Source organism: Dama dama, chromosome 26, assembly GCF_033118175.1.
Source record: "Dama dama isolate Ldn47 chromosome 26, ASM3311817v1, whole genome shotgun sequence".
NCBI classification, from domain to species: Eukaryota; Metazoa; Chordata; class Mammalia; order Artiodactyla; family Cervidae; genus Dama; species Dama dama.
This window is the reverse complement of record NC_083706.1, coordinates 43,679,762-43,703,837: the sequence shown is the minus strand read 5'-3', so window position 1 is coordinate 43,703,837 and position 24,076 is coordinate 43,679,762. Positions and strand designations below refer to the sequence as shown.

Sequence of the window (24,076 nt, the reverse complement as noted above, 5' to 3'; positions counted from 1 at the left end):
GTCAATTCTTATTGTTTATGGTTCACTCTTCAATACATTGGTCAAGTTACTCTGGGGAATGAAAAATAAGATTTAAACATCAAGATGTAAGAGCAAGTTTTCATTAAAGTGGAAAATGATTAGTTTCCTAGTAGATGGAGAAAGTTCTAAAACCTCTTTCTGAAGGCAGTGATATTTTTAACTGAACTTTGAAGGGTAAAGGAGACAGAAAAGCAGAGTATGGGGCAGAAAACCAGCATTCCTTGTAACAGGAAACGCCATGAAGTATTAAAGTGTGAGAAATGGGAATTTGCTGTTGTAAAGCAGAAACAGGGAAGTGAAGTTTTAAAGGAAATGTGGACTACATCACAAAGACTCTTGAAGGTCTCTAGCATTACTCTCTACCCTTAAAGCTTTGTAAGAAAGAGAGTCACACGACCAAAAGAGCTGAACTTTAGGGAGATGAGTTTTTAAGCTGGTGTAGAACTTTGAAAGGGTGGAAGTCTGGAGTCATGGGTTCTAATTATAAAGTCATTCATTGCTTGTGTACATGAATAGGAACATGAATTAGGGTAATGGGGATGGCAATGGATATATAAGGACAGATGTAAAAGGGACAGAGTGAAGGAAGAGAGGATGATACCCAAGGTGCTGAGCCTGACAGAGATAATGGTAGCAAGACAGGAAATTGGGTTAGCTGTTAGTAGAGGAAGATGATAAAGTCACATTTACTATTTGCTGATCTAATTAGTTGATGGCTATCATTTTCTTTAATCACCAAAATAGTCGTTAGAGATAGGTACTGTTATTAATCACGTTGTATAAATGAGAAGATATAGGGTACAAAATTGTTACTGAATTTATCCTAGATCTTGGGATTACTGATTGGTGAGGTTGGGATCCAGACTCAAGAGCTCTGAGTCTAGAGCCCATAACTTCATATGAACTGTATTATATTTTCACTAAAAAAAAAAAAAAAAAAACTGAGCTACTTTACTGATTGTTTATATATGCTGCTGCACAAGTGTATGACAGCTAGAATAATTGTTCTCTATTTCTTTGTTTACTTATTGTTAACACAGCTTTCATGCCTGTTGTAATCTTTGAGTGGCTATGCTGAGGAACTTGAGGGTTTTCTGTCTGCCGCTGCGTGTTTATAACAATGTCATGTTTAGTCTTCATAACAATGTTTTACTGTTGAGGAAATAGGAATTCAGATTTATGTGGCTCAAACACCTAAGAGTTATATGGCTGAAGACCTAGCTGATGTCAAAATCTGTTATCTCCTCCTGCTTCCTGCCACCACTCATGTCTTCTTAGGATTTAGAGATAAAGCCTTGTAACAGTATTCTAGTTTTATTTAATTTGGTTTTTGTCAGCATCATTCTGTTCTTCAGATTTCTCTGCATTGTGCTTTCCCCATATATAGTTCCCACAAAATGCTCTTCAACTGAATGTGTATTTTTGTTGTTGTTCAGTTGCTAAGTCTTGTCTGACTCTTTGAAATCCCATGGACTGCAGCATTCCAGTCACCTCTGTCTTTTACTATCTCCCAGAATTTGCTCAAATTCATGTCTACTGAGTTCATTCTGCTGTCTAACCATCTCATCCTCTGCCACTCTCTTCTCTTTTTGCCTTCAATCTTTTCCAACATCACGGTCTTTTCAAATGAGTCAGCTCTTTGCATCAAGTGGCCAAAATATTGGAGCTTCAGCTTCAGCATCAGTCCTTCCAATGAATATTCAGAGTTGATTTCCTTTAGGATTGACTGATTTGATCTCCTTGCAGTCCAAGGGACTCTCAAAAGTCTTCAGCACCACAAGTTTTGAAAGCATCAATTCTTTGGAATGTATATAAGCATTTTCAAACGTAACTCTGCTTTCTCCATTTTTTTCTGGGTTCTGAAAAACAATAGGGGGAAAAACACTATTTTACACTTCTGATTTTATTCATGGGGTTCAGCTACTATTCACAGTTTCACAGTTGAATCTGCAATGACTCTGAGTTCACATATAGTGATAGCATTTAATAATTTAATAGATGCTTATAACCACAGAATTTAATGTTGTGACAGTACATACTGTATTTTAGGATATTATAAATGTCTGCCATCAGGAAGCTGTACTTACTGGTTTTTTATTCTTCAAATTGCAGGGTACTTCTCTGAAGTAATGTTGATAATTTCTATGAGGACGTTAAATCTTTCAAACATGAAGATGCAATAGTATTGTGTAGTAACTATTTTATATTGCATTATGTAATAATTCTGAGAGGTGCTATGTAAGAAAAGGCAGCTATCAGAAGTTTGATTTTTCTAAATAATTTACATTGCTTATTTAAGAGAGAGGAGTTTATGATCAAAATGTAAACCTTCTCTGATATAATCCAGGAGAAGAAATGAGATGCTAAGTTACTCAATATTGTCTCTGGGTTTACCTTTCCTAATTCAGTATTCAGTAGATTCACCTGGCAAAATTGAAACAACTAAAATTTACTGGTAACCTCAAATATATTAATTTTTGAATTAAGGTAGTTCACTATTATTGAAAATCAGTGTGTGAACTTCATAAATGATTTTGTCCTCAACTTTTTGTGATGGACATAGAAAGAATGATAATAGGTACGTGTCAGAGTGCCAGGTACTTAAAAATGAAATTACTAGTGAAATGCTAACAAGGACCTTAGTGAGAATAGTTCTACTATCTGAATTTTATATAAAACAGCCTGAAAAATAATATGCCAGAGTCAAACAACTAGTAATTAGCAAATCCAGAATCCTAGTTTGGGTTTGACTGGTTCAAAATTTTTCTTCTTTCCCTTGTGTAGTGTGTGGATATATGGTAGATAAGATTTAACAGCATCAAGATCAGTTTATAGCTCTTTTCAGAAAGCTAGTTAACAAAATGTTTCTTTAAAGATCAGTGATACCCTGTATTGACCAAAATATCCTTCAATTAAATAAACAAGTATTCATAGGCACCGGAGAAGGCAATGGCACCCCACTCCAGTACTCTTGCCTGGAGAATCCCATGGACGGAGGAGCCTGGTAGGCTGCAGTCTATGGGGTCGCTAAGAGTCGGACATGACTGAGCGTCTTCACTTTCACTTTTCACTTTCATGCATTGGAGAAGGAAATGACAACCCACTCCAGTGTTCTTGCCTGGAGAATCCCAGGGACGGGGGAGCCTAGTGGGCTGCCGTCTTTGGGGTCGCACAGAGTCGGACACGACTGAAGTGACTTAGCAGCAGCAGCAGCATTCATAGGCACTGGTCTAGAAGTCTGTTATCTTTATGACCAAAAAAAAAAAAGCAATCACTGTTGACCATTGTCTAACTAGCCTGCAATAAGCTGATATAAGCATGTACAAGTTAATTATTATCATGCAGCTAAGAATTTTAAACAGTAAACACAAACCAAGTGACCGTTGAGTCAATGTTTTTTTGGGAATTGTTGGATAAATATGAAAGTAGTTCTCTGACTATGAAGGTCTGGTTGTGGTATCACTTATATAAAAGGAAAATAATTTAACAAAGGGTCTATTTTGGCCATAATGAAAATGTCTGTTTTATTGATAGAAGTATCACATGCCAGTATTCATACATGTTTGAATCTATCTATTCATCTCTCCATCTGTTCTGGTGAGAATGTATGTTCAGTTTATTTGAGGGCAGAGTTTAACAGAAGAGGCTGCCTTTACAATTATAATATCTTTTTTTAGGAGTTTTCTAAACGAACAGAAGGTATTGCAGTCCAGGCTGAGAATCTTGTAAAGGAAGCTTCAGAGATCCCACTTGGGCCCAAGAATAAGCAGCTGCTTCAGCAGCAGGCCAAGTCAATCAAGGAGCAAGTTAAAAAATTAGAAGACACCCTTGAAGAAGAGTATGTGCTTGACAAGTCCTAGACTTTCTTCTCTGAGATTGTTTCATAACGCTCTTTCCTGTATATTGTATTCAAAACATTCTTTCAAAATCAAAGTGTTTGTGTATTTCAGCATGTTTTGAGGAAGCAACTTGCAGTTCAAAGGAAAGCACCGGCAATAGAGAATCCAACATCTATAAGTGAGAGAAGTGGTTTTTGCATTGTAAACTGATTCTGTTCATGAGAAAGCCATATCTATAAAATTCAAGTGGCCTTCATACACTGGAAGGGAGAATCTCAAAAAAGAACCAAGATTTAAAATTTTTTTTTTGGTTTTTTACTGTGTTTTTCTGCTGTCACCACTTAGAGGGAAGGGTAGATTTTTGGTTGTGTAGATTCTAGGTCTAAACACATAGACCAAGCATCTCCAACTCCAAGAAGCTCACAGAGCTTACTTACAGTGCCTCAATATTCAAATTGTCACTGATTGTATACTATTTCCAAAAATTAACTCCAAAAATATATTTTTAAACATTTAATGTTTAAATTCTAAAAAGAAAGAAATTATAGTTTGGCCTGTGGTATCCTGTTATGTACAAAACAGACACACACACAAATGTGAAGCGGATAAACATATGGCCAATAATCAAAATAATACGGCTTAGCAGTTCTATTTGAAAGGTTATTTAGCGGCATATCACCAACATGTATTGTTTTTAAGGTATAGGGCATAATTTCTAAGATGGGTTTAAAATGCAAAATTTGTTTTTAATACCATGAATATCTTAAAATTAATGTTGTACATTTATCTAAACTTTAAAATTTGTTAAATAATTTATTTAAAACAAATTATGACTTAAAACTTTAATATTATCTATTGGGTAGAAATAGTAAAACAGTTTATTAGAAAGAAAACTACATCTATCTATATTAGAAATATCCTTTTGAATCTGTATTTCATTAAAAAGTTGCAATATAATATAGCTTGCATTACCTGTGCTAATGAGAACATAGGTATATCCAGGGTATACATTTGAGATTGCAATATTATTGAATTTGACAATCATTGATGCCATTGTATCTTCCTTGATGTCTTCAAGTGCCTTTTGGTAAACAGGGAGATTCTTTTTTTTAACCCAAGGACTTAATAGTTCAATGATATCCTCTTAGTTTCCTAGTCTTTTTCTAGACTTAAAGCCATAATCTCTTGTGGTAGATATGTATAACTGCCACATGGTTATATATACATAATTAATACAAACTGGGAACCTATAGTTGAAATTTTATTCACTAGATTTATTACAAATAAAGCCCAAGTTGTCTAAAAGCAGTTAGGGTGCTCATGTACAAGAATTTATAAAGTCTTTTGGAATCAAGATCATCCAGACTCTAAGAATAGCTGAAATTGTGATAGATAATGGATTGCAGGCTTCACTCTAATAATAGAAACAGTTTCCTGCATGACAGCATGGGATTCAGACTACAAGCTCTATCTTGATTCATAGAGATGTATTTCAGAAAGATCTTTGAGTATAAAGCATCACTAAACATCTCTCCTCTAAGAGCAAAAGGACCATGTTGGCAAAAGTGGGACTGTTAAAAACATTATGTGCACTGTAATCAAGGCGGGCAATTTACTAAAATAAGCCTTGGCAACTACTGGTCACGTGCAGTGTTTAACTAGATTATACCTGGATTCAAACCATTTGAACCCAGCAGTATTTTCTTCAAAGCACAGTTCTGTTCATAATATAGAGTAGTGCTACCTCATTCTCAGAGGAGACAGGAAGACTTGAGGACTGACTAATTCAGGTCAAAGGTGCATTTTTTTCCCCCTGTTCTAATAGTTTCAGCTTCAATGTGGTCACAAATGTCTTCACTATCCTTTCACTTGGTGATTTAAAGGGAAATGTATTTTTCTCTATTAAAATACTGCATTTTATTTACTTAATTTGGTTAATTTTAGTATTAAAACCATGGAAATGGTGAAAAACAAGTGGGATCATTTTGGCACTAACTTTGAGGCCCTGTCCGTCTGGATAACTGAGAAAGAAAAAGAACTCAATGCCTTGGAGACGTCATCATCTGCCATGGACACACAAATCAACCAAATTAAGGTGACCTGCTCACAAGTTACATTTATAATCCATCTCTAGCTTTTAAGAACACCTTTCTTACGTTTCATCAAATGCTATATGACCCCAGGACAAATCTTTCATTGCTATGTGACTCTATTAAAATTAAATTCACACAAAATGCCGAGCTAAGAGGTCTTGACTGATACCGGGCAACGCTTAATAGATGGAATTATGTATTAATACTGACTGACTTATGCTTTCAAAGTCATTCTTGTGTGCAATATCATTAAAATGTTTTTATGGTTACATTATTCTTTTCCTTGATTTTGAATTAGCGCCATTAGAGTCCCCTGTTGATGGATTTATATGCCATGAAATATATTCATCATCTACAACCTTACTTTGTAAGAACTAGTCTAAATATCTAGCTTAAGTATTAGTAGCATTTACCCTCACCAACCACAAAGAAGGGTTCAAGAAATTGCTTTCTTTAGGTGAAGCAATCAGATTCCTTTGCTCTAAGGCTGGCATTTATGACACCTTTGGGGGCGTGGACCGAGATGTTCTGATATGCTATCCCACAGTTCTCAAATTACCACATGTTTAGACTATCATCATCCACTTCATTCAAATAGCATACGAAAAAAATGAGCTGAAAGAAATGAATTCTGAGTGTTCATTTCTCTTTCTTCTGTGCTATTTTTACACAACACATTTTCAAACTCCAGCCACTTCTTTTTCTGTCTCAGCTCATTTTTTTGGAATGGGAAAACCCTCTGCCATTTCATTCGATTAAATATAGTAAAATGAATAATAAGGTGAGGGAACGTTTCACATTATGACTCAGAAGAATTCATTGCCATGTGCATGGTGGGAGGTGCAATATGGTTTAGCTAAGATTACATGCGGGACAGATTGCGTATCAAACATCTTCAGCAGTCAAGGGTACACGGAGTTTGGTGTCTGCAGTCTAGCTTACGTCCTGTGTGATAGACTAGGAAAAACAGATACCCAGCCATTAAGGAATATCCAAGAAATATGTTTAATTTTTAAAACTGTAAAGTTGCCATTTAATCATTTTCACTAAATTCTAAGGAAATAAACAATAGTCCATTTAAATAGTTTCATCTCAAAATTTTTCTTTCAAAAAACTTTGACATAAACCCTTTTAACTTGTTTATTTTTTCTATAAAGTCACTTTTCTATTTTTTAAACCTTAATTCCACAACTTCTGAACTGCATCAGTAATCGAAAGTATCACATTGTTACTCTTTAAGAAACAAAATAATCACGTATTTTATTTTTAAGTGTATAAGCATTCAATTGTGGATTGCCATGCCATCAGGCTGGAAATACACTTTAATATTCTGATATGGCACTTTGAAAACTATCTAAAAATAAATAGGAATAACAGGGAAAAAACATATTTGCTAGAAATAAGCAAAGATAAGAGTTGAATTCATTGTACAGTGGAATTGGGTCTCATAAGTTCATGTTCTATTTCCAAACAGAAGACTGGGTTATAGGAAATATTCAAAATATGTTAACACTTGTCATAGTATTTTCACTTTAAAACAGTTTTAGGATTAAAATTAATAACGCATTTGCATGTTACCATGAAGATATCTATAATCTCATTTTTGTTCTTTATTATATGCTGTTCCAGATTGACTAATTTCTTATTCATTCCTAATTGATAACTCAAAAATGATAAGAACATTCACTGGGTTCATTTTCCATCTTCTCTTCTTGGACTGGAATTTTTCTGCCACAACCCAGCAATATAATTATATAGTTAGCATCTATGAATTTGATAATGGCATGTATTATGCTGAAAACTAAAAATTTTGATGTTAACTAAGATTATTTCACTAAGGTGTTGGAAGAGCCTAGTACAACTATTAGCACATAAAAAACTCAAAATATATTTGTTGAATTTTTGAGTAACTTTTCCAGAAAAATTATCTTAGAAGACAGCAAAACAAAGAAAAATTGTATCAATGCTCAAACAATAAGCATTCATTAGCTATATCACTTTAGTCACAAACATAAAAATACAAACAAATAAATGATGTATCCCTGGCACTAATCTGATGCCAGTTATTTCTGACTGTCTTATCTAGACAGAAGTTATTTCTTACTCTGTTGCTTCACCTGGACAGAAGTCATATATTTTTCTGGGGTAACAGTATTTTCTATTTAAACTATTTGGCCCTGAACTTTGTCTGGATTTTTGGCTTTATTTTGATAGAATTATTTGGATTTTTTTCTCAGAGAAATAGTTTTTCTCTTATACATAAATAAACATCTATGTTTATAAGAAACTTCTGTCCCCAACACACACACACACGCATACACACACACACACACTCTATTCTTTAGCAGTTTTCAGTCCTTTTCCTGTGCTGACTCATAGATAAAATGCCCTCGTGCCCCAAACAGATATCATAGTCTGTAGGTTCTTGACCATCAAGTCCATAGCTAGTGAATAAAGCAGTGATTCCCAGAGTGGATTCCCTGGGTCAGCAGTGGTGTATCACCCGAGATGTTGTACAGATGCAAAGGGGGCCCCACCTTAGACCCAGTGAGTCTGAGTCCCTGAGGGTGGGGCCAGTGACCCTAATATACTCCGAATTTGGACATCATTGGCATAAAGATTAGTAGGTAAACTTTAGAAGACTGGGTTTAAGTAGGAGCAGAATCAGAAAATATTTTAGTTTGGTAACATATGAAAAACTAAACTACATTCTAGGAAAATTAAATGTATGTCAATATTAGCATTCCTTTGAGTTTGGGAACATACTGCTTCCCAGGCCAGTTGGTCAAAACTCTTTGACTCACAGGATAAGAAGAGAACTCTGTGTATATTCAAACAGACAGTTAAGAGTTCCTGGGACATGTTCCTGCTTCCTTCACTTCAAGCAGGGTGGATATTTCTTACTCTCCATCCAGCAAGCATGGCCACCATCAGGGTGTACCTATCCTTCCCGAACAAGGTCGGGAAACCCATGGTGTGTGTTTGTAGCTGCTCTACAATGGTGCAAATATGTTGAAATGCCAGTCAAGGAAAATTTTGCTGATTTTCTCTCTGCAGATGATTGTATCATTTCAAGGCAAGCTTGCTCAGCCTACCTTGTCATTTTTCTTGTTTTAAATATTAGGTCATGATTAAGGAAATAGAAAGTAAGATCAGCAGCATTACAGGACTAGAAGAAGAAGCTCAGTCTTTTGCTCAGTTTATTACCACTGGAGAATCTGCTCGCATCAAAGCCAAGTTAACACAAATAAGAAGATACTGGGAAGAGCTCCGAGAATATGCACAGAGTCTGCAAGGAATAATCCTGGGACATTTATCTCAGCAGAAGAAGTTTGAAGAGAATCTTAAAAAGGTAAGAATTGGCCCATGCCTGCTAAAGTTACCTATTTCACATTGCATTTTATAAATCACCCAGAAATAAAGGAATAAGGGAAAAAGACACAATTTGCCAATTCCTTACCAAGCTGTCAGTGATGATTGAGTTTATAATTTGTATGTAACCTTTTTGGGGGGAATATAAAACTGTCATTATATATTGTGTTCAGAAAGATATTATGACAATTACATTTCTTTCAAATAGTGGGATACATTGATTTTGTGATTCTTAAAAATTTATTTTATCATCACGTTGAAAGTTATCCCAAAGAAATAAGCATGCTGTTTCCCCAGTAACCTTTTCTGCCTTGATGTATGTCTTCCCCAACATATTTTCATATTTTACCAATGTTTTAGATCCAGCAGTCTGTGTCTGAATTTGAAGATAAACTTGCTGATCCAGTTAAAATATGTTCTTCAGCTACAGAAACATACAAAGTTCTCCAAGAACATATGGTAATAGCATGTTTCAGCATTTCTTCTTATTTATCTGCTCAGAAATGTGATAATTCCTGTTTGAAAAGAAAACAGTAAATATTTTTATGACAGTTATATTTGAAAAAAATTTTATGTTACTTGAGGAATAATATGATCAAAAATATTCACTTCATGTAACACAAGAAATATAACTGTACAAACAAATTTTCATTAAAAATCTATATTAAAAAGTAGTCAATTAAGATATATTTCTCTCGTAATTAAAACATGTAGCTTTTTCCTGTAAACAGGATTTATAGCTTTAATAAATCCTGTTACCTCTTGCCAACATTATAAAAAATGAAATGTGCAGAAAAATATATGTATATATTTGCATAACAGATTTCAGATTTTAACCCACTACAGTCAGATGTGCAAAGACTATGTACTCACTGATCTTTTCCTCAATGGCTAGCTTTTTTGGTCTGGTCCCTGAACTGGTAACCACTGTGAAAGTGAAGTTGTCCAGTCATGTCTGACTCTTTGCGACCCCATGAACTATAGCCTTCCAAGCTCCTCCATTCATGGGAGTTTCCAGGCAGGAATACTGGAGTGGGTTGCCATTTCCTTTCCCAGGGGAGTCTTCCCTACCCAGGGATCAAACCTGGGTCTCCTGCACTGCAAGCAGACTCTTTACAGTCTGAGCCACTGGGGAATCCCAACCACTGTGAGATATGTTGCAAAGCAACAGATGCTTCTGGCAGAATTTAGAGGAAGGAGCAACACAAGGGAACATGGGCAAAGAAATACTCAAAAGAAGTGTGTTAATTAATACACAAAATATGCTGTGGTTGTTGTTCAGTCGCTAAGTCATGTGTGACTCTTTGTGACCTCACAGATTGCAGCACCCCAGGCTCTTCTGTCCTTCACTGTCTCCCAGACTTTGCTCAAATTCATGTCCAACAAATAAATATATGTGTGTATATATATGTAGCACGTATATATATACACATATAATCCCTATCATGCATACATGCATGGAAACATATATATAAATGCAGAGAAGGGGATGCAATAATAACAAACAGTTGACAAAAGCACAACTGAAAGGGCAAGTGGAATTTCTATCACTTGAATTTTTATGGTAAGAAGTGCATTATTTTGTTACTTATACATTTTTTTAAGAAATAACCCCCAAATGAGGAAAAGTAGGAAAATTGGATTGGATGGAATTGTTTTAATAGGCAACTAAATTAACAATTGAGTGCCAGAAAGAATAATGCTTTTTTTTTTCAACATTGGATTTTCCTAAACCAAGTTGTTTTCCTCTGTCTTGACTTTTTGAGCTATAAAATGGGGGCTAACGAAAGAGCATACCTCTTAGGGTTCTTCTGAAGAGTAAATGAGTTAATGTATGTAACGTGCAGAACACAGTGCCTGCCACATTCTCAGCTACCCTCATTGTTGTTATCATGGATTCTTGGCATCAGCTATGTCAGTCATAACTTCCCATAGATATTTTAAAATAAAATTACAGCATGTTACATGAAGCTCTTGTAAATCAGGAATAGTATTTTTAAATACTTGTGCTATAACATGAATAACAATTTTCATATATTACCTAAATCCTTAAGCGAAAGTTAAAATTATCCCAATAAACAGGGACAATTTCTTATCTAGGGAATAGTTTCCATTCTCATCTTTGAATTCTGCATTTATGAAGTAATTGTCACTCTGTCTTGCTGAAAATCGCACACAGAGACATTTTTTAGTACCACGACTGCTTATTGTGACATTGGGGAAATGTTTGGTGATCACCGGTCTCAAGGGAAAATGTGGGTCTCCTTTCCTGATGCTGGGACTTGATGGCACTCTTTGGCCCTCGCATCAGGATCTCTGTCAGGCCCTGGAATCGCTGACCAGCACGGTGGCTGCCCTGTCAGCCAGCGCCCGGAAGGTATCCAACAGAGACTCCTCCATCCAGGAGGCTGCAACCATGCAACGGAGCTATGAGGGTTTGCTGGGTCGGGCGAAGGAGAGACAGAGAGAGCTGGAGAAGCTGCTGTCCTGCTGGCAGAGGTGAGCGGCCTTCCTTCTCCCGTTGGCAGCCAGGGTATCAATAGCTACTCTTTAGTGGAAAATTCTGAACGCTGAGGGATGAGAAGCAATTATCCCACATGTAAAACTCCTCAACTCGTGTGCCTACCACGGGAAGACAGTGATCTTCATTATAAGATGAAGTCCCCTAGTTGTGGGAAGGATGCATGTCTGTCTTCACACATGGCACAGATCTAAGCACATGGGCGAGTTCACACACAAACACCAGAAGAGTTTTTGGATGTTCACACCCAGAAAAAGACAACCCAACACTGTGGTGTTTATCATGGTTACTGTTGAACTCCCTGACTTCAGAAAGGGTTAGTTTTCGAGTATGATAATTTCTCAAGACTTTGTTTCTTATCTCTGCTTTCCGTAGGCTAGAGAAAGAACTGTCGACCTTTTTGACTTGGTTAGAGCGGTGTGAAGTTATAGCCAGTTCACCAGAAGCTGACATTTCTGCGGACAGAGTCAAGGTGGAGAGTGAACTTCAGTCAATACAGGCAAGTTCAAGGAAGCGTGAGGAGAAGGAAATGCTCTTTGTCATAGTTGCATTGTAAAAGCAAAATCAAGAACCAAACCTTCTCTCCAACTTAACTTCTTTTCATTTCGTGATCCTGAAGAGGAGAACTGCACTGACCTCAAAGACAAAGTCACGGTGAACTTTGTGATGATCAGTTTCCACAATATATTAGAAAATCCTGTAGCATAATGTCTGGCACTTGAATATAGATTCTCTGGCAGGGGAGTTGAAGGAGAAATGGGTAGAAACATAGATGAAACAAGGTTGACTCTCAGTGAGTAATTTTTTTTTTTTCTGTCTGCACTGCACAGCATGTGGGATCTTAGTTCCCCAGCCGGGATCAAACCCCTGCGCCCTGCAATGGAAACCCAGGGTCTTAACCACTGGAATGCCAGGGAAATCCCTCAGTGAATAGTTTTTGAAGTTGGGTAATAGCTATAGTCTTTCTACTTTTGTATTTGTATAAATTTGGGATAAGTTATTTTTTTGAGCAAAAAAAAAAAAAGAGAGAGAGAAAGAATACAATGTAGAAAGAAGTCACAATAGTGATTATTTTCAAGCAAGACACCAAAAAGTGAATAAGCAAAGTACAGGAGGTAGAAAGACAAAGAATTCTAGCTTATTACATCCTTTAAGAAGCCAACTTTTTAAACTTTAAAGAATCTCTCAGTATTATTGAAACTACAGACAATGCTACTGATTTCTGGAGATTAACTTGCTTTAAGTGATGCTATCTGCGCCAGAAAATTCGACAAGCAAAATTGCTTCAACAAAGAGATTTATTGTGTAACAGATTTGCACGCCAACTTTCTCCCTTCCCCTTTTGTAAAACACTTAAGAGGAAAATGGATTCTTTTACTTTTCATAATTTCTTCTCTAAAAACTCCATCAGTGCACATCTGTAGCTTCTGGTCCTATTCTCCCAACTTCAGATGTTCTCCTACTTTAAATTTGAGAGTTTCCTGTACTCTTGATTCTCCTGCCTTTCTAGTTTATTAAACACAGTTTATTAATGCAGTAGTTCTGCATTAATCTCCCCTAAAGTCCCTGCTCAGACATCTCCAGTGACTGTCCTGTCTGAGGATAAAGGGCAATCTGCAATCCACAAACTTGTGTTTATCTTCTTACAAATAGAGTGTGGGGAGTCCTAGGAGGGGAAGCCATTGCTCCTGTTCATAAAATTATCTGCCCATATCAAAATGTGTTCTTATGTGTCTCTAAATGGAAAACAGGTCTATGCAAGTTAGAGAACCACAAAGGGGGCTGCAGGCACACATCCAGGAACTGTGTTAGCTAAGCTGCTCCCTGCCCCAGTCTGAACCTTCCTTGTACGTTCCGACCTCCTGGCCTCGTGTCCTTCATCTTGCTCAGATTCTGCTTTGTTATCTTACCTGGCTTCCGTAGGCAGTCCTTCCTCTGATACCTTTAGCAATTTTGCTTTTATCACACATGTGACCTCCCTACAAAGGGGAAAGAGCATCATCTATGTGCCATGCTGTATAGTGCTTCCTGTTCTGTTGTATGAAAGTAAAATGAAGAGCCTTTAAGCTCCCTGCTTTGCCCTAATGTCATCTCTAAACCCAGAGACACATTGTGTTCCCAGTTCCTAGAAATGCACGTCTCCATTCTTAGATATGCATTGTTTCTCTTCAGCAGTAGTTATTCTTTGATTCTTTTCCCCTACTCAGTTTCTTTATTCTGAAAGAAATTCTACAGCTTCTAAATTTGCCTAACTTAATATAACTCAGACTGTTGGAAAGTTAATTCAGGTTTCAGAAGCATTTTTAACATTGCATTAGAGGTTGTGCTGTGTGTGCTCATTCGCCGAGTTGTGTCCGACTCTTTGGGACCCCATGGGCTGTAGCCTGCCAGGCTCCTCTATCCACGGGATTTTCCAGGCAAGAATACTGGAGTGGGTTGCCATGTCCTTCTCCAGGGGATTTTCCCAACCCAGGGATCTAACCCCTGTCTCCTGTGTCTCCTGCATTGGCACATAGATTCTTTACCCCTGAGTCACCTGAGAAGCCGTGCATTAGAGGTTAAGTGGATCCAATTCTAAATCAAGGGATAAAAATTCTTCTTAGCCTGATCCTAATGACCTCCATTTTGCAAGAACACAAAGCTGTTGGACCACAACTACCTGTCATGTGGTCCTTCCCGGTCAGTCTTGTTAGGATGAGATCTGTAATCCATTCTGTTTTTCTCAGGTGCTGCAAAATGAAGTTGTGGCCCAGGCTTCCATCTACAGCAACCTATTGCAGCTAAAGGAATCCCTCTTCTCAGTGGCCTCCAGAGATGATGTGAAAATGATGAAACTACAGTTGGAACATTTGGATGAGAGATGGAGAGATTTGCCCCAGATAATAAGCAAAAGGTTGGGTTTCAAAAAACTTCTAGTATTGCTCATTTTTTAAAAGAGTGAGCATATAAATTAAGAAAGCTTAGTTTTGTTTACTCTTACTTAACCCCATTATTTGAGCATAAAGAGAAGAAAACTAATCATCATTTATAAATCAAAGTGCTTAAAACTAGTATTTCAGATGACCCTCAATTCAAAATTTTAGTCTTGCAATCAAGGCAAATGATCAAATTAGTTGAATGATACTAAAGAATGTAGGATTACTCATGTTTTGATTGTTATTGCTCAAGTTGTTTATATATAGGAGAAAAATGGTAAATAAAACTTTACCTCACATGATATTTCTCAACAGAGGATATGTATTTTTCCCATTTCATTCCAGTGTTATAGAGAACAGGAAAATTATTATTATCATATTAAAAGGAGACAAACATGGATTAAATCTTAATTGACTGGATGGTTAACATTGACAACTACATATTTTTAATATGCCAGAAAACAAGGTTTTGTCTTAAATTGGTATTGATTATCCATGTAATCCTGAAAAAAGCAATTAAACTTTTTAGTCAATTTTCAGTCAATTTTTAATTTATTTTTTCAGCAAATATTTACTGAGTTTTAATGAGTAGTGCACTTTTCTATGTGCTGAGGTTAGCAATGTAAACAGAGTTCCGCTCTTTACTTCTGTGGGGCTTGTATTTGATCCATTGTCTATTCATTCATATATTCAATTAGCAAATGTTTATTGGGTACCTGTGGAGTATGAGACAACATATCAGACACTGAAACCATAAAAATAAGTAAAACCTGAGGGCAAGTATTTTATAGATCAGTGTGGGAATAACAAGAAACCCAATGAGAGGGGAGCAGAGGATATTACAGAAGCCAAGAGAAAGGACATTTGAATGGGTTCATGAAAGGCTGACGAAAGGTTTTTGGTGCCAAACTCTTGAAAGATGAGTAACTTTCTACAAAATACAGGAGGATCTGCCCTCCACCTCCCTCCCAGAGAAAAAGTAAAGGATTTTAAAAATGATACAAATATATGAAAGCAATCGAAGTATAATCTATGCATGTAAAGATAACATGTAGAAAATTTTGTAAGGATTAAAGCATGAAAGTCTATTTAAAGAGTTGAACTTTGGATATGAGCCATTGTAACAAATATACTTTATTAAGGTGTTATTCTTTTTTAATTAGTTCGTTACTTAATTTTGGTTGCACTGGATGTTCACTGTCGCCCGAGGGCTTTTCTCTGGTTGCAGTGAGCCGGGGCTACTCTCCAGATGCGGTGTGCGGTCTTCTCACTGCAGCAGCTTCTCTTGTTGTGGCTCTTGGGCTCTTGAGCTCAGGCCCAGTAGCCGTGGCGCACAGACTTAGTTGCTTCACAGCAGATGGAATTGTCTCGGACCAGGGATCGAAAGCATGTCCCCTGCATTGGCAGGCAAATTATCCACTGCACCACTATGGAAGTCCTAAGGTGTTATCCTTGGGCTCTGAACTCAGATCACCTATTGTTTGTCGATCTAATTCATTCATTACACAAGCAATGATTGATCCCTGACCCTATCCCAGGTACTTTTCTAGGTCCTGAGTTTATAGCAGTAAGCAAAGTAAGACCTATGTCTTACTGGGTGAGGGGGAAGATAAATAGATCATTAATCAAGAGAATGAACCCATTTCAAGTGGTGTTCAGTAATATGAGGACAACAAAATAGGATGACATGGGAGGGGCCGTAGACTGGGTGGCCAAGCAAAGCCTCTCAGGGGACTTGACATCAGATTAAGTTATGAGTGTACTATGTATATGCGGTACTTGGGGGCAAAGCATACAGGCAGAGGGAGCAAAAGGGCAGAGGCTCTTAGGCAGGAATGAGCCGGGATATTGAGGAAACAGAGATGAGTGAAGCATGGGGCAGCGCTGTATCAGATGAGGTCAGAGAAGCTGATTTCCTGGGATCCCTTGCAGACCACAGTAAGGAGCCTTGGAGTTTTGCCTTCTTATGTGCGACAGCAAATTGCCCCCATGTTTAAGCTTGGCAGGGGATGTTCTGTTACCTATAGAGTGGACAGTAGGGAGGCCTCAGTGGCAGGAAGGAGGCTGGTGAGGGCGGCTGGTAGAGGCAAGAGATGAAGAGATTTAGGCCAGGGTGTAGAAATGGAGAGAAGAGCACAGAACATACCGTGACGGCGTGCTGGCAAGATCAACACAGATCAGACGTGGTGGTAAAGCGACAAGGGGGTGAAGAGTGACTCATAGAATCATCTGGGTGGATAGTGGGGACGTTAACTGAGATGGGGAAAAGTGGGAGAGAAATGGGGCTTGAGAAGTAGAAAACATCAAGAGTTCTGATCTGGCCATGTATGACAGCATTCCTTTTGCCCTTGATTAGAAACATGTCATTAATTTTTTCTGTCCAGATGCGGGGCATTTTAATGTTAACACTTTTCTGTACTTAGGATTAACTTCCTTCAGTCTGTGGTCGCCGAACACCAGCAATTTGATGAACTGCTGCTTTCCTTCTCTGTCTGGATTAAGCTGTTCCTCAGTGAGTTACAAACTACTTCTGAGATAAGTGTAATGGACCATCAAGCAGCTCTTACACGGCACAAGGTAAAGTGTGTTAAGATTGAAGAAGAATTTATTCATAAAATAGAGTTCTTGAATTATAAAGGGATGCAATATTAAAGAACACTTGGCAACAATTTAACTTCTTATTAATATGCAAATGTTTTAATAATTGAGTATATGGGTCCAGACAACATGTGATGCAGACAAATTAAACACATAAAGCCACTTCAGATAAAAGAGGCAACCACTTTAAGAGACTGCTCCTTCAAAGTAGAGCAAATGATTTCTAGAGTGAATGATATGAAAATGTTCATTTTTAAGCTTCTAGTTTGCTTTGTTACAGTGCTGAAAACTAACACTGAATTCTGATGCTTTAATGATAGAGTTTTTCTGAATTACCCTTTAGCTTGAAAGTTATTTAAAATTCATGATTTATTTTCCTTATTAATAATTTATGTAAAACAGCTGTTGAGGCATCAAAAAATAAAATATTTAATAAGATTCTGACCATCAAGAACTGGGATAGTTGGACATAAGCTATATAATAAGTTTATAACAACATTTAGTAATAAAACATTTAATATTTGCTGAGTGCTAACTCTATGCTGGATTTGCTAATTGGTTGTACCTGAAGGAAAAGTACTTTATGGTATCTTCCTGTTACAAGACAGAGGTGCTATCTTCCTTAATGATTTACATTTCAAAGAAATGGCTCCCCCAGTCCCTGAGAAGATATTCTGAGTTGTAAAATTGGCCAGAGGCTTTAAAAATACTTATCTCACAAAGGGGCAGAGAGGGAATTTGTATATTTTCTAGTGTAAATGCTCAAAGAAGCCCTCGAAAGTTTAGCAGTCAAGCTAAGGAGAACAGGTGTTAATGTTCATCTATTCCTATACTCCTTCCCTATAAATTGTTGATATTAGCTCTAATTATAATTATAAATACTATAATTTGTATATAAATATATTACTATAATATGTAAAATGTAAATATATGTGTTATACATAATAGTGCTTAGCTCTAATATAGAAATATTATAATTTGCATATAAATGAATTATTATAATATATAAAATGTAAATTTAAAGTGTTGGCCAAAAAGTTCATTATGGGAAAACCTGAGTGAACTTTTTGGCCAACCTAATATAACATGAATCATAGATCATAGAGCTAATTCCATAAATTAGTAATTCTAAATAAAATCTAATGAATTAATTCTAAAGTAGAGCTAATTCTGTAAATATTTTAGTTATATTCTGCATATATATGTATAGGTAAATAGCTTCCCAGGTGGTGATAGTGGTAAAGAACCCACCTGCCAATGCAGGAGACCTAAGCGGCATGGGTTCAATCCCTGGGTCAGGAAGATCCCATGGAGGAGGGCATGGCACCCACTCCAGTATTCTTGTCTGAAGAATCCCATGGGCAGAGAAATCTGTCAGGCTCCAGTCCATGGGGTTGCAAAGGGTCAGATATGGCTGAAGTGACTTAGCATGTGGCATGCATGTATAGTTAAAAAAAATTGAAAATTTGGATGATTTTAAAAGTATATATGTATGATGTATTTATATACATACACACATATATATTTGTTGTTGTTTAGACGCTAAGTCATGTAGGACTTTTTTGTGACCCCATGGACTGCAGCCCACCAGGCTCCTCTGTTCATGGTATTTCCCAGGCAAGAATACTGGTGAGGGTTGACATTTCCTTCTCCAGAGGATCTTCCCTACTCTGGGATTGAACCCATGACTCCTCCATTGACAGGCAGATTATTTACCACTGAACTACCTGGGAAACCCATATATAATTTCTTTTAACTATTCCTGTCCATGGAGTAATTATTTTCCGTGGAATGAATTATTTCCAAAGGAGAGTTGTGTTTTATGTGAAACATATAGAGAAGCAAAACAGGAGAAATTTTAAGAATGTTTCTACAAGATTCACTGTAGTTGACTTTTAAGTACTATGCCATCCGTTGCATTTAAAATGTGTCTTGACATCACAAATCTGTATCTGGGTGGGTTAAGCACTGCATCTGGGAAATCACTAGCTCTCTCTGCTCTTTCAGGACCATGCGGCAGAAGTAGAGAGCAAAAAGGGAGAACTGCAGAGTCTGCAGGGTCACCTGGCGAAGCTGGGTGCCCTGGGCCGTGCCGAGGACCTTCACCTCCTCCAGGGCAAGGCGGAGGACTGCTTGCAGCTGTTTGAGGAGGCCAGCCAGGTCGTGGAGAGGCGGCAGCGTGCCCTGTGCCAGCTGGCCCAATTCCTACAGAGCCATGCCTCTCTGTCCGAGAGTCTCCACCAACTGAGGCAAACAGTGGAAGCAACCCACAGTATGAATAAAAAACAGTCCGACTTATTAGAAAGGGACCTAAACAATGCTATTCGAAATGTGAAAACACTAGAATCTGCTGCCATCAGTCTCGACGGCCTTCTTACCAAAGCCCAGTACCATCTCAAGAGCGGAGGTTCTGAGCAGAGAACGTCCTGCAGAGCCACCGCGGATCACCTCAGCGTGGAGTTAGAGAGGATCCAGAACCTTCTGGGAACCAAGCAGAGTGAGGCGGATGCCCTGGCGGTATTGAAGAAGGCCTTCCGAGATCAGAAAGAGGAGCTGCTGAAAAGCATCGAGGACATTGAAGAAAGGACTGACAAAGAGCGGTTGAAAGATCTAACCCGACAAGCACTTCAACAGAGGTGAACGGCGACTGCCTGGAAGCCGGTTGCCAAGAGTTAATTCCGTTGCTTTTCATTTGTTCTGGAATTCACTCTTGTGCAAAACTATAATAGTACCATGTTTAGTTACTTGTTTCTAAAATATTCTGAGGGGACTTCCCTGGTGGTCCAGTGGTTAAGACTCTACACTTCCACTGCAGGGGGCACAGGTTTGATCCCTGGTCAGGGAACTAAGATTCCCACATGCCACAGGGCTTGCGTATATGTGAATGAGTGAATGAAAGTCACTCAGTCGTGTCTGACTCTTTGCAACCTTATGGACTGTAGCCTGTCAGGCTCCTCTGTCCATGGAATTCTGCAGGCAAGAGTACTGGAGTGGGTATCCATTCCCTTCTCCAGAGGATCTTCCCAACCCGGGGATCAAACTGAGGTCTCTCGAATTGCATGCAGATTCTTTACCAGCTTAGCCACCACAGGATAAAATTAATGACTATTTTAACACTTAAGAAGTACTAAAATTTCTTTGTTTTCCTTAAGGACTTTCCTAAGAGTTATATATAAGCCATTTTGAGATCTTATTTACAATAGAGTATATTGATGATGTTATCTATTTTTAAGCAGTTTTTAGCTAATAGAAGAAAGGACCCATCTTCTTTAGCAAGAATGACAAGCTGAGGAGAAAGGAAGTGAAATGGATTTGTATTTCTGGTGGTAAAATATGAGGGAATTTTTCCCAGTGGCTTCTAGCCTCTGAGAAAGTACTGGAGTGAGTTCATTAGTTGACAGTGAGTGATAGGAAACTGTGGGTAGAAAATGCAGTGAGAAATGGAAAGGAAGCCTCTGGCACTTGGTAAATGATATGCTGCCATTTGAGATTTATATTCATTCACTTAAAGTGGAACCAATCAGCCTGGCAGAGTGGTTCTCCCCAACTACTTTTAACAGTTTGCTTAGAAGTGTGGAGAAGGCAGAGAAGTAGGTTTAAGCAAAGTTGGTTGTTTTGTCAGGAAAGTTTAATAGAGACGCTAAGAGGTCAAAGATATGTTTCTGCAGTAAATTTTCTAAGTAATATTTTACTGTAGCCTTCCTTGCAATCCTATTTTTCCTTCTTACTAGAAATTCTCCCCACTCATCTCAGCATCACTTTCTCTTCCATTTTTTCAGGGGACAAAGAAACAGCAGGGGTGAGTCATACCAAGACATCCATAATTGATAAGGATTAGATTGACCCTGTCAAGATCATTGTCATTTGCTTCCTTTTAACCAGAATCAAACATTAAGCTAAAGGCGTTGGTTAGGTGATAATGACTCCTGAGGTTATATTCCGAATGGGCAATAAGCTATCTGACTAGTTTAACAACAAATTTACAAAAAGAAATAAGATCTGGGAAGGAAAAATGACCTCCAAAGTAGGGATAGAAGGAAGAGTCAAGTGTGACAAAGGAGCCAAGAGTTCACCCAGGAAATGTGCAATAGGATTGGTGCTGCATGGCCCTCCCTAGCCTGCTCAGGCCAAGCTGATCAGGAGATCCTAAAATTGCTGAAGTTGCCCTGGGTTGTGTTCAAGGGCCACCTCAGTACACACAATGCTAAACTTACCAAAGTTGTACAGAGTTTATGGAAAATGTTGCCTGGACTAGATTATTTTTTAAATACCAATCATACCATGCCTAGGTGTCACTGGGTGACCTTGAACAAATCAGCTCTCTTCTTATGAAATGGAGCTATTGATAATACCTGTTCCTGGCCACTTTGGGGAATTAAATGGGATAATGCACACATTCAGCACTATACCAAACTGCAAAAACTAAAAGAGTCAGTGGCTGCCTCTCTGTGGCCACTTTTTACAGATACTCAAATATTAAAGACCAAAAAAGCCCTTTCTAGTGGTAATTAAAAAAAAAAAATAGGTGAGGTTTTAAAAACATACTTATTGTAGAGCTCAGTAAAACTATTTTTATTTTGAGTGAAATGACTGTGATTTTTAAATATTACTTTAATATGAATCGAACCTCACAGCATGGAAGAATTTCTTACCAATGACCTTGTGATAATTACTCAACTACTTTGCCTCAAATGTTGGTCCTGGTCTTGAAATTCTTATATCATCAAAAGAAAATAGAAAAAGAATACAAGCTTAATAGAAGTTTGAAGGTCAATGGTAAAAATGACTTCAAATGTTTTCTAAAGTACAGTCTGAATTATGCAAAATTAACTGTAAAAGCATCTTTATTCATTGATATACATAAATTGCTGTGTTAAAAGCTTTTCTAGCTATTGATATGCATGTTTTATTTATGGAAGTGAAAGTCACTCAGTTGTGTCCGACTCTTTGTGACTCCATGGACTGTAGCCTGCGAGGCTCCTCTGTCCTTGGAATTCTCCAGGCCAGAATACTGGAGTGGGTAGTCTATCCCTTCTCCAGAGGATCTTCCTAACCCAGGGATCAAACCCAGGTCTTCTACATTGCAGGTGGATTCTTTACTGTCTGAGCCACCGGGGAAGCCCTTATTTACAGAAAGGAAAGAGTAGTTCAACACTTGTAGTAAACTAATAGTAAAATAACACTTTAATTTGCAGGTTGAGAGTCTTCAATCAGTTAGAAGATGAGTTGAATTCTCATGAGCATGAATTATGTTGGTTGAAAGATAAAGCTAAGCAAATTGCTCAGAAAGATGTAGCCTTTGCACCTGAGGTTGACAAGGAGATAAACCGCTTAGAGGTCACCTGGGATGATACCAAAAAACTAATTCATGAAAAGTAAGTAAAAAACTTCTCAGTTTTTGTTTTTAACTTCCTATTTATTTTGTGACATTGGGCCATTGCCTGTTAGTTTGAGTTGGTCTGATCAAGAGTTTAATATATTTTGCCATCTTAGGTATTCGTTGTCTCTTTAATAACATTAAAAATTTAGTCCTACAGAATTTTACTGAGGGAAGTTTTCTTGAGACAGCAATTACATGTGAAATTTGATACTTGGAATTAAGAATTGTCAGTGTTTACAGGGTACCAGTAAGAGAGTCTTAACCACTGATTTTCTTTTTTTGTTTTGTTATATTTGTTTATAATTGAGGTATGATTTACATACAGTAAAATTCACCCTAAGTGTATACCCTTAAACTATAGGAGTTTAACAAACTCATATAGTTGTATAAATATCACAACTATCAAATGGTAAGAGTTACACCACCTGAAAAATGCCCTCATGTCTCATTGTAATCAATCCCTTCCTCACTTCCAACCCCTGGCAACTGCTGATCAGATTTCTGTCTCTGTAGTGTCTTCTTTCTTAGAATCACACATAAATGGATTCTTTTCAGTTTGAATGATTATAAATAAAGCATCTCTAAACATTCATGCTCACTTTTCGTGTGTATATCAGTTTTTACTACACTTGGTTAAATACCTTCTTTTACTTAGCACAAGTACATTCTGATGTGTATTCATAAAGTGCATTCTTTTTTTTTAACAGCTGAATGATATTCCATTTATTAAGTGTACTGCAGTTGATTTTTTCACCAGTTGATAGATATTTGGGATCTTCACAGTTTGAATTACTACAAAAGCATCTGTAAACATTTATTTTTTATGTGTACATAATTTTTGTATTATACTGTAGACTATTAATGTAGACTTTAAAAAATATAATCCTGATGCACAAACTTTATTCTGTGTTATTAAACATTCTCTAAATTGTGCTTTGGTAGAGGTTGCATGGTATTCAATTACAAGAATGTATTGCAATTTATTCAGTTATTGGCCCATTTTTAACTTTGGGGTTATTTCTAATTTTTCTCCTATTATAAATAATGGTGTGAAGAATAGAATTGTACCCAAATCTTAGTGCACACCTTTTTCTTTGGAAAAATACCTGGATGAAGAGTTGTTTGCTCAAAGGCATTTTAGTCTTTTAAACAAAAGCTATTTCATATTTTAGCCATTCCCAGGGGACTCATAGTCAATGAAAATTTGCGTGATTTAAATGGAAAAGAAAATCTCATGTGAACTTTAATTATTGAACAGTATTTTTTGTTTTGTTTTTTTGTCTTATTTTGTGGCAGGGAGGCAGGGGGGTTTTCTTCCCTACAACATGTAACTATGA

General features: G+C 37.3%; 1 protein-coding gene across 1 annotated transcript in view; it reads left to right on the top strand.

Annotated features, from left to right (window-relative positions):
• The window catches only part of SYNE1 (spectrin repeat containing nuclear envelope protein 1), a 466,580-nt gene that overhangs the window by 175,221 nt on the left and 267,283 nt on the right, over window positions 1–24,076 (top strand). The window contains exons 32-41 of the mRNA XM_061130284.1: window positions 3,699–3,859; window positions 5,805–5,955; window positions 9,078–9,305; window positions 9,686–9,784; window positions 11,637–11,824; window positions 12,222–12,345; window positions 14,573–14,739; window positions 17,185–17,338; window positions 19,367–19,995; window positions 22,555–22,734. Of these exons, the coding sequence (XP_060986267.1) occupies window positions 3,699–3,859; window positions 5,805–5,955; window positions 9,078–9,305; window positions 9,686–9,784; window positions 11,637–11,824; window positions 12,222–12,345; window positions 14,573–14,739; window positions 17,185–17,338; window positions 19,367–19,995; window positions 22,555–22,734 (2,081 nt within the window). The remainder of the gene's footprint in view (window positions 1–3,698; window positions 3,860–5,804; window positions 5,956–9,077; window positions 9,306–9,685; window positions 9,785–11,636; window positions 11,825–12,221; window positions 12,346–14,572; window positions 14,740–17,184; window positions 17,339–19,366; window positions 19,996–22,554; window positions 22,735–24,076) is intronic.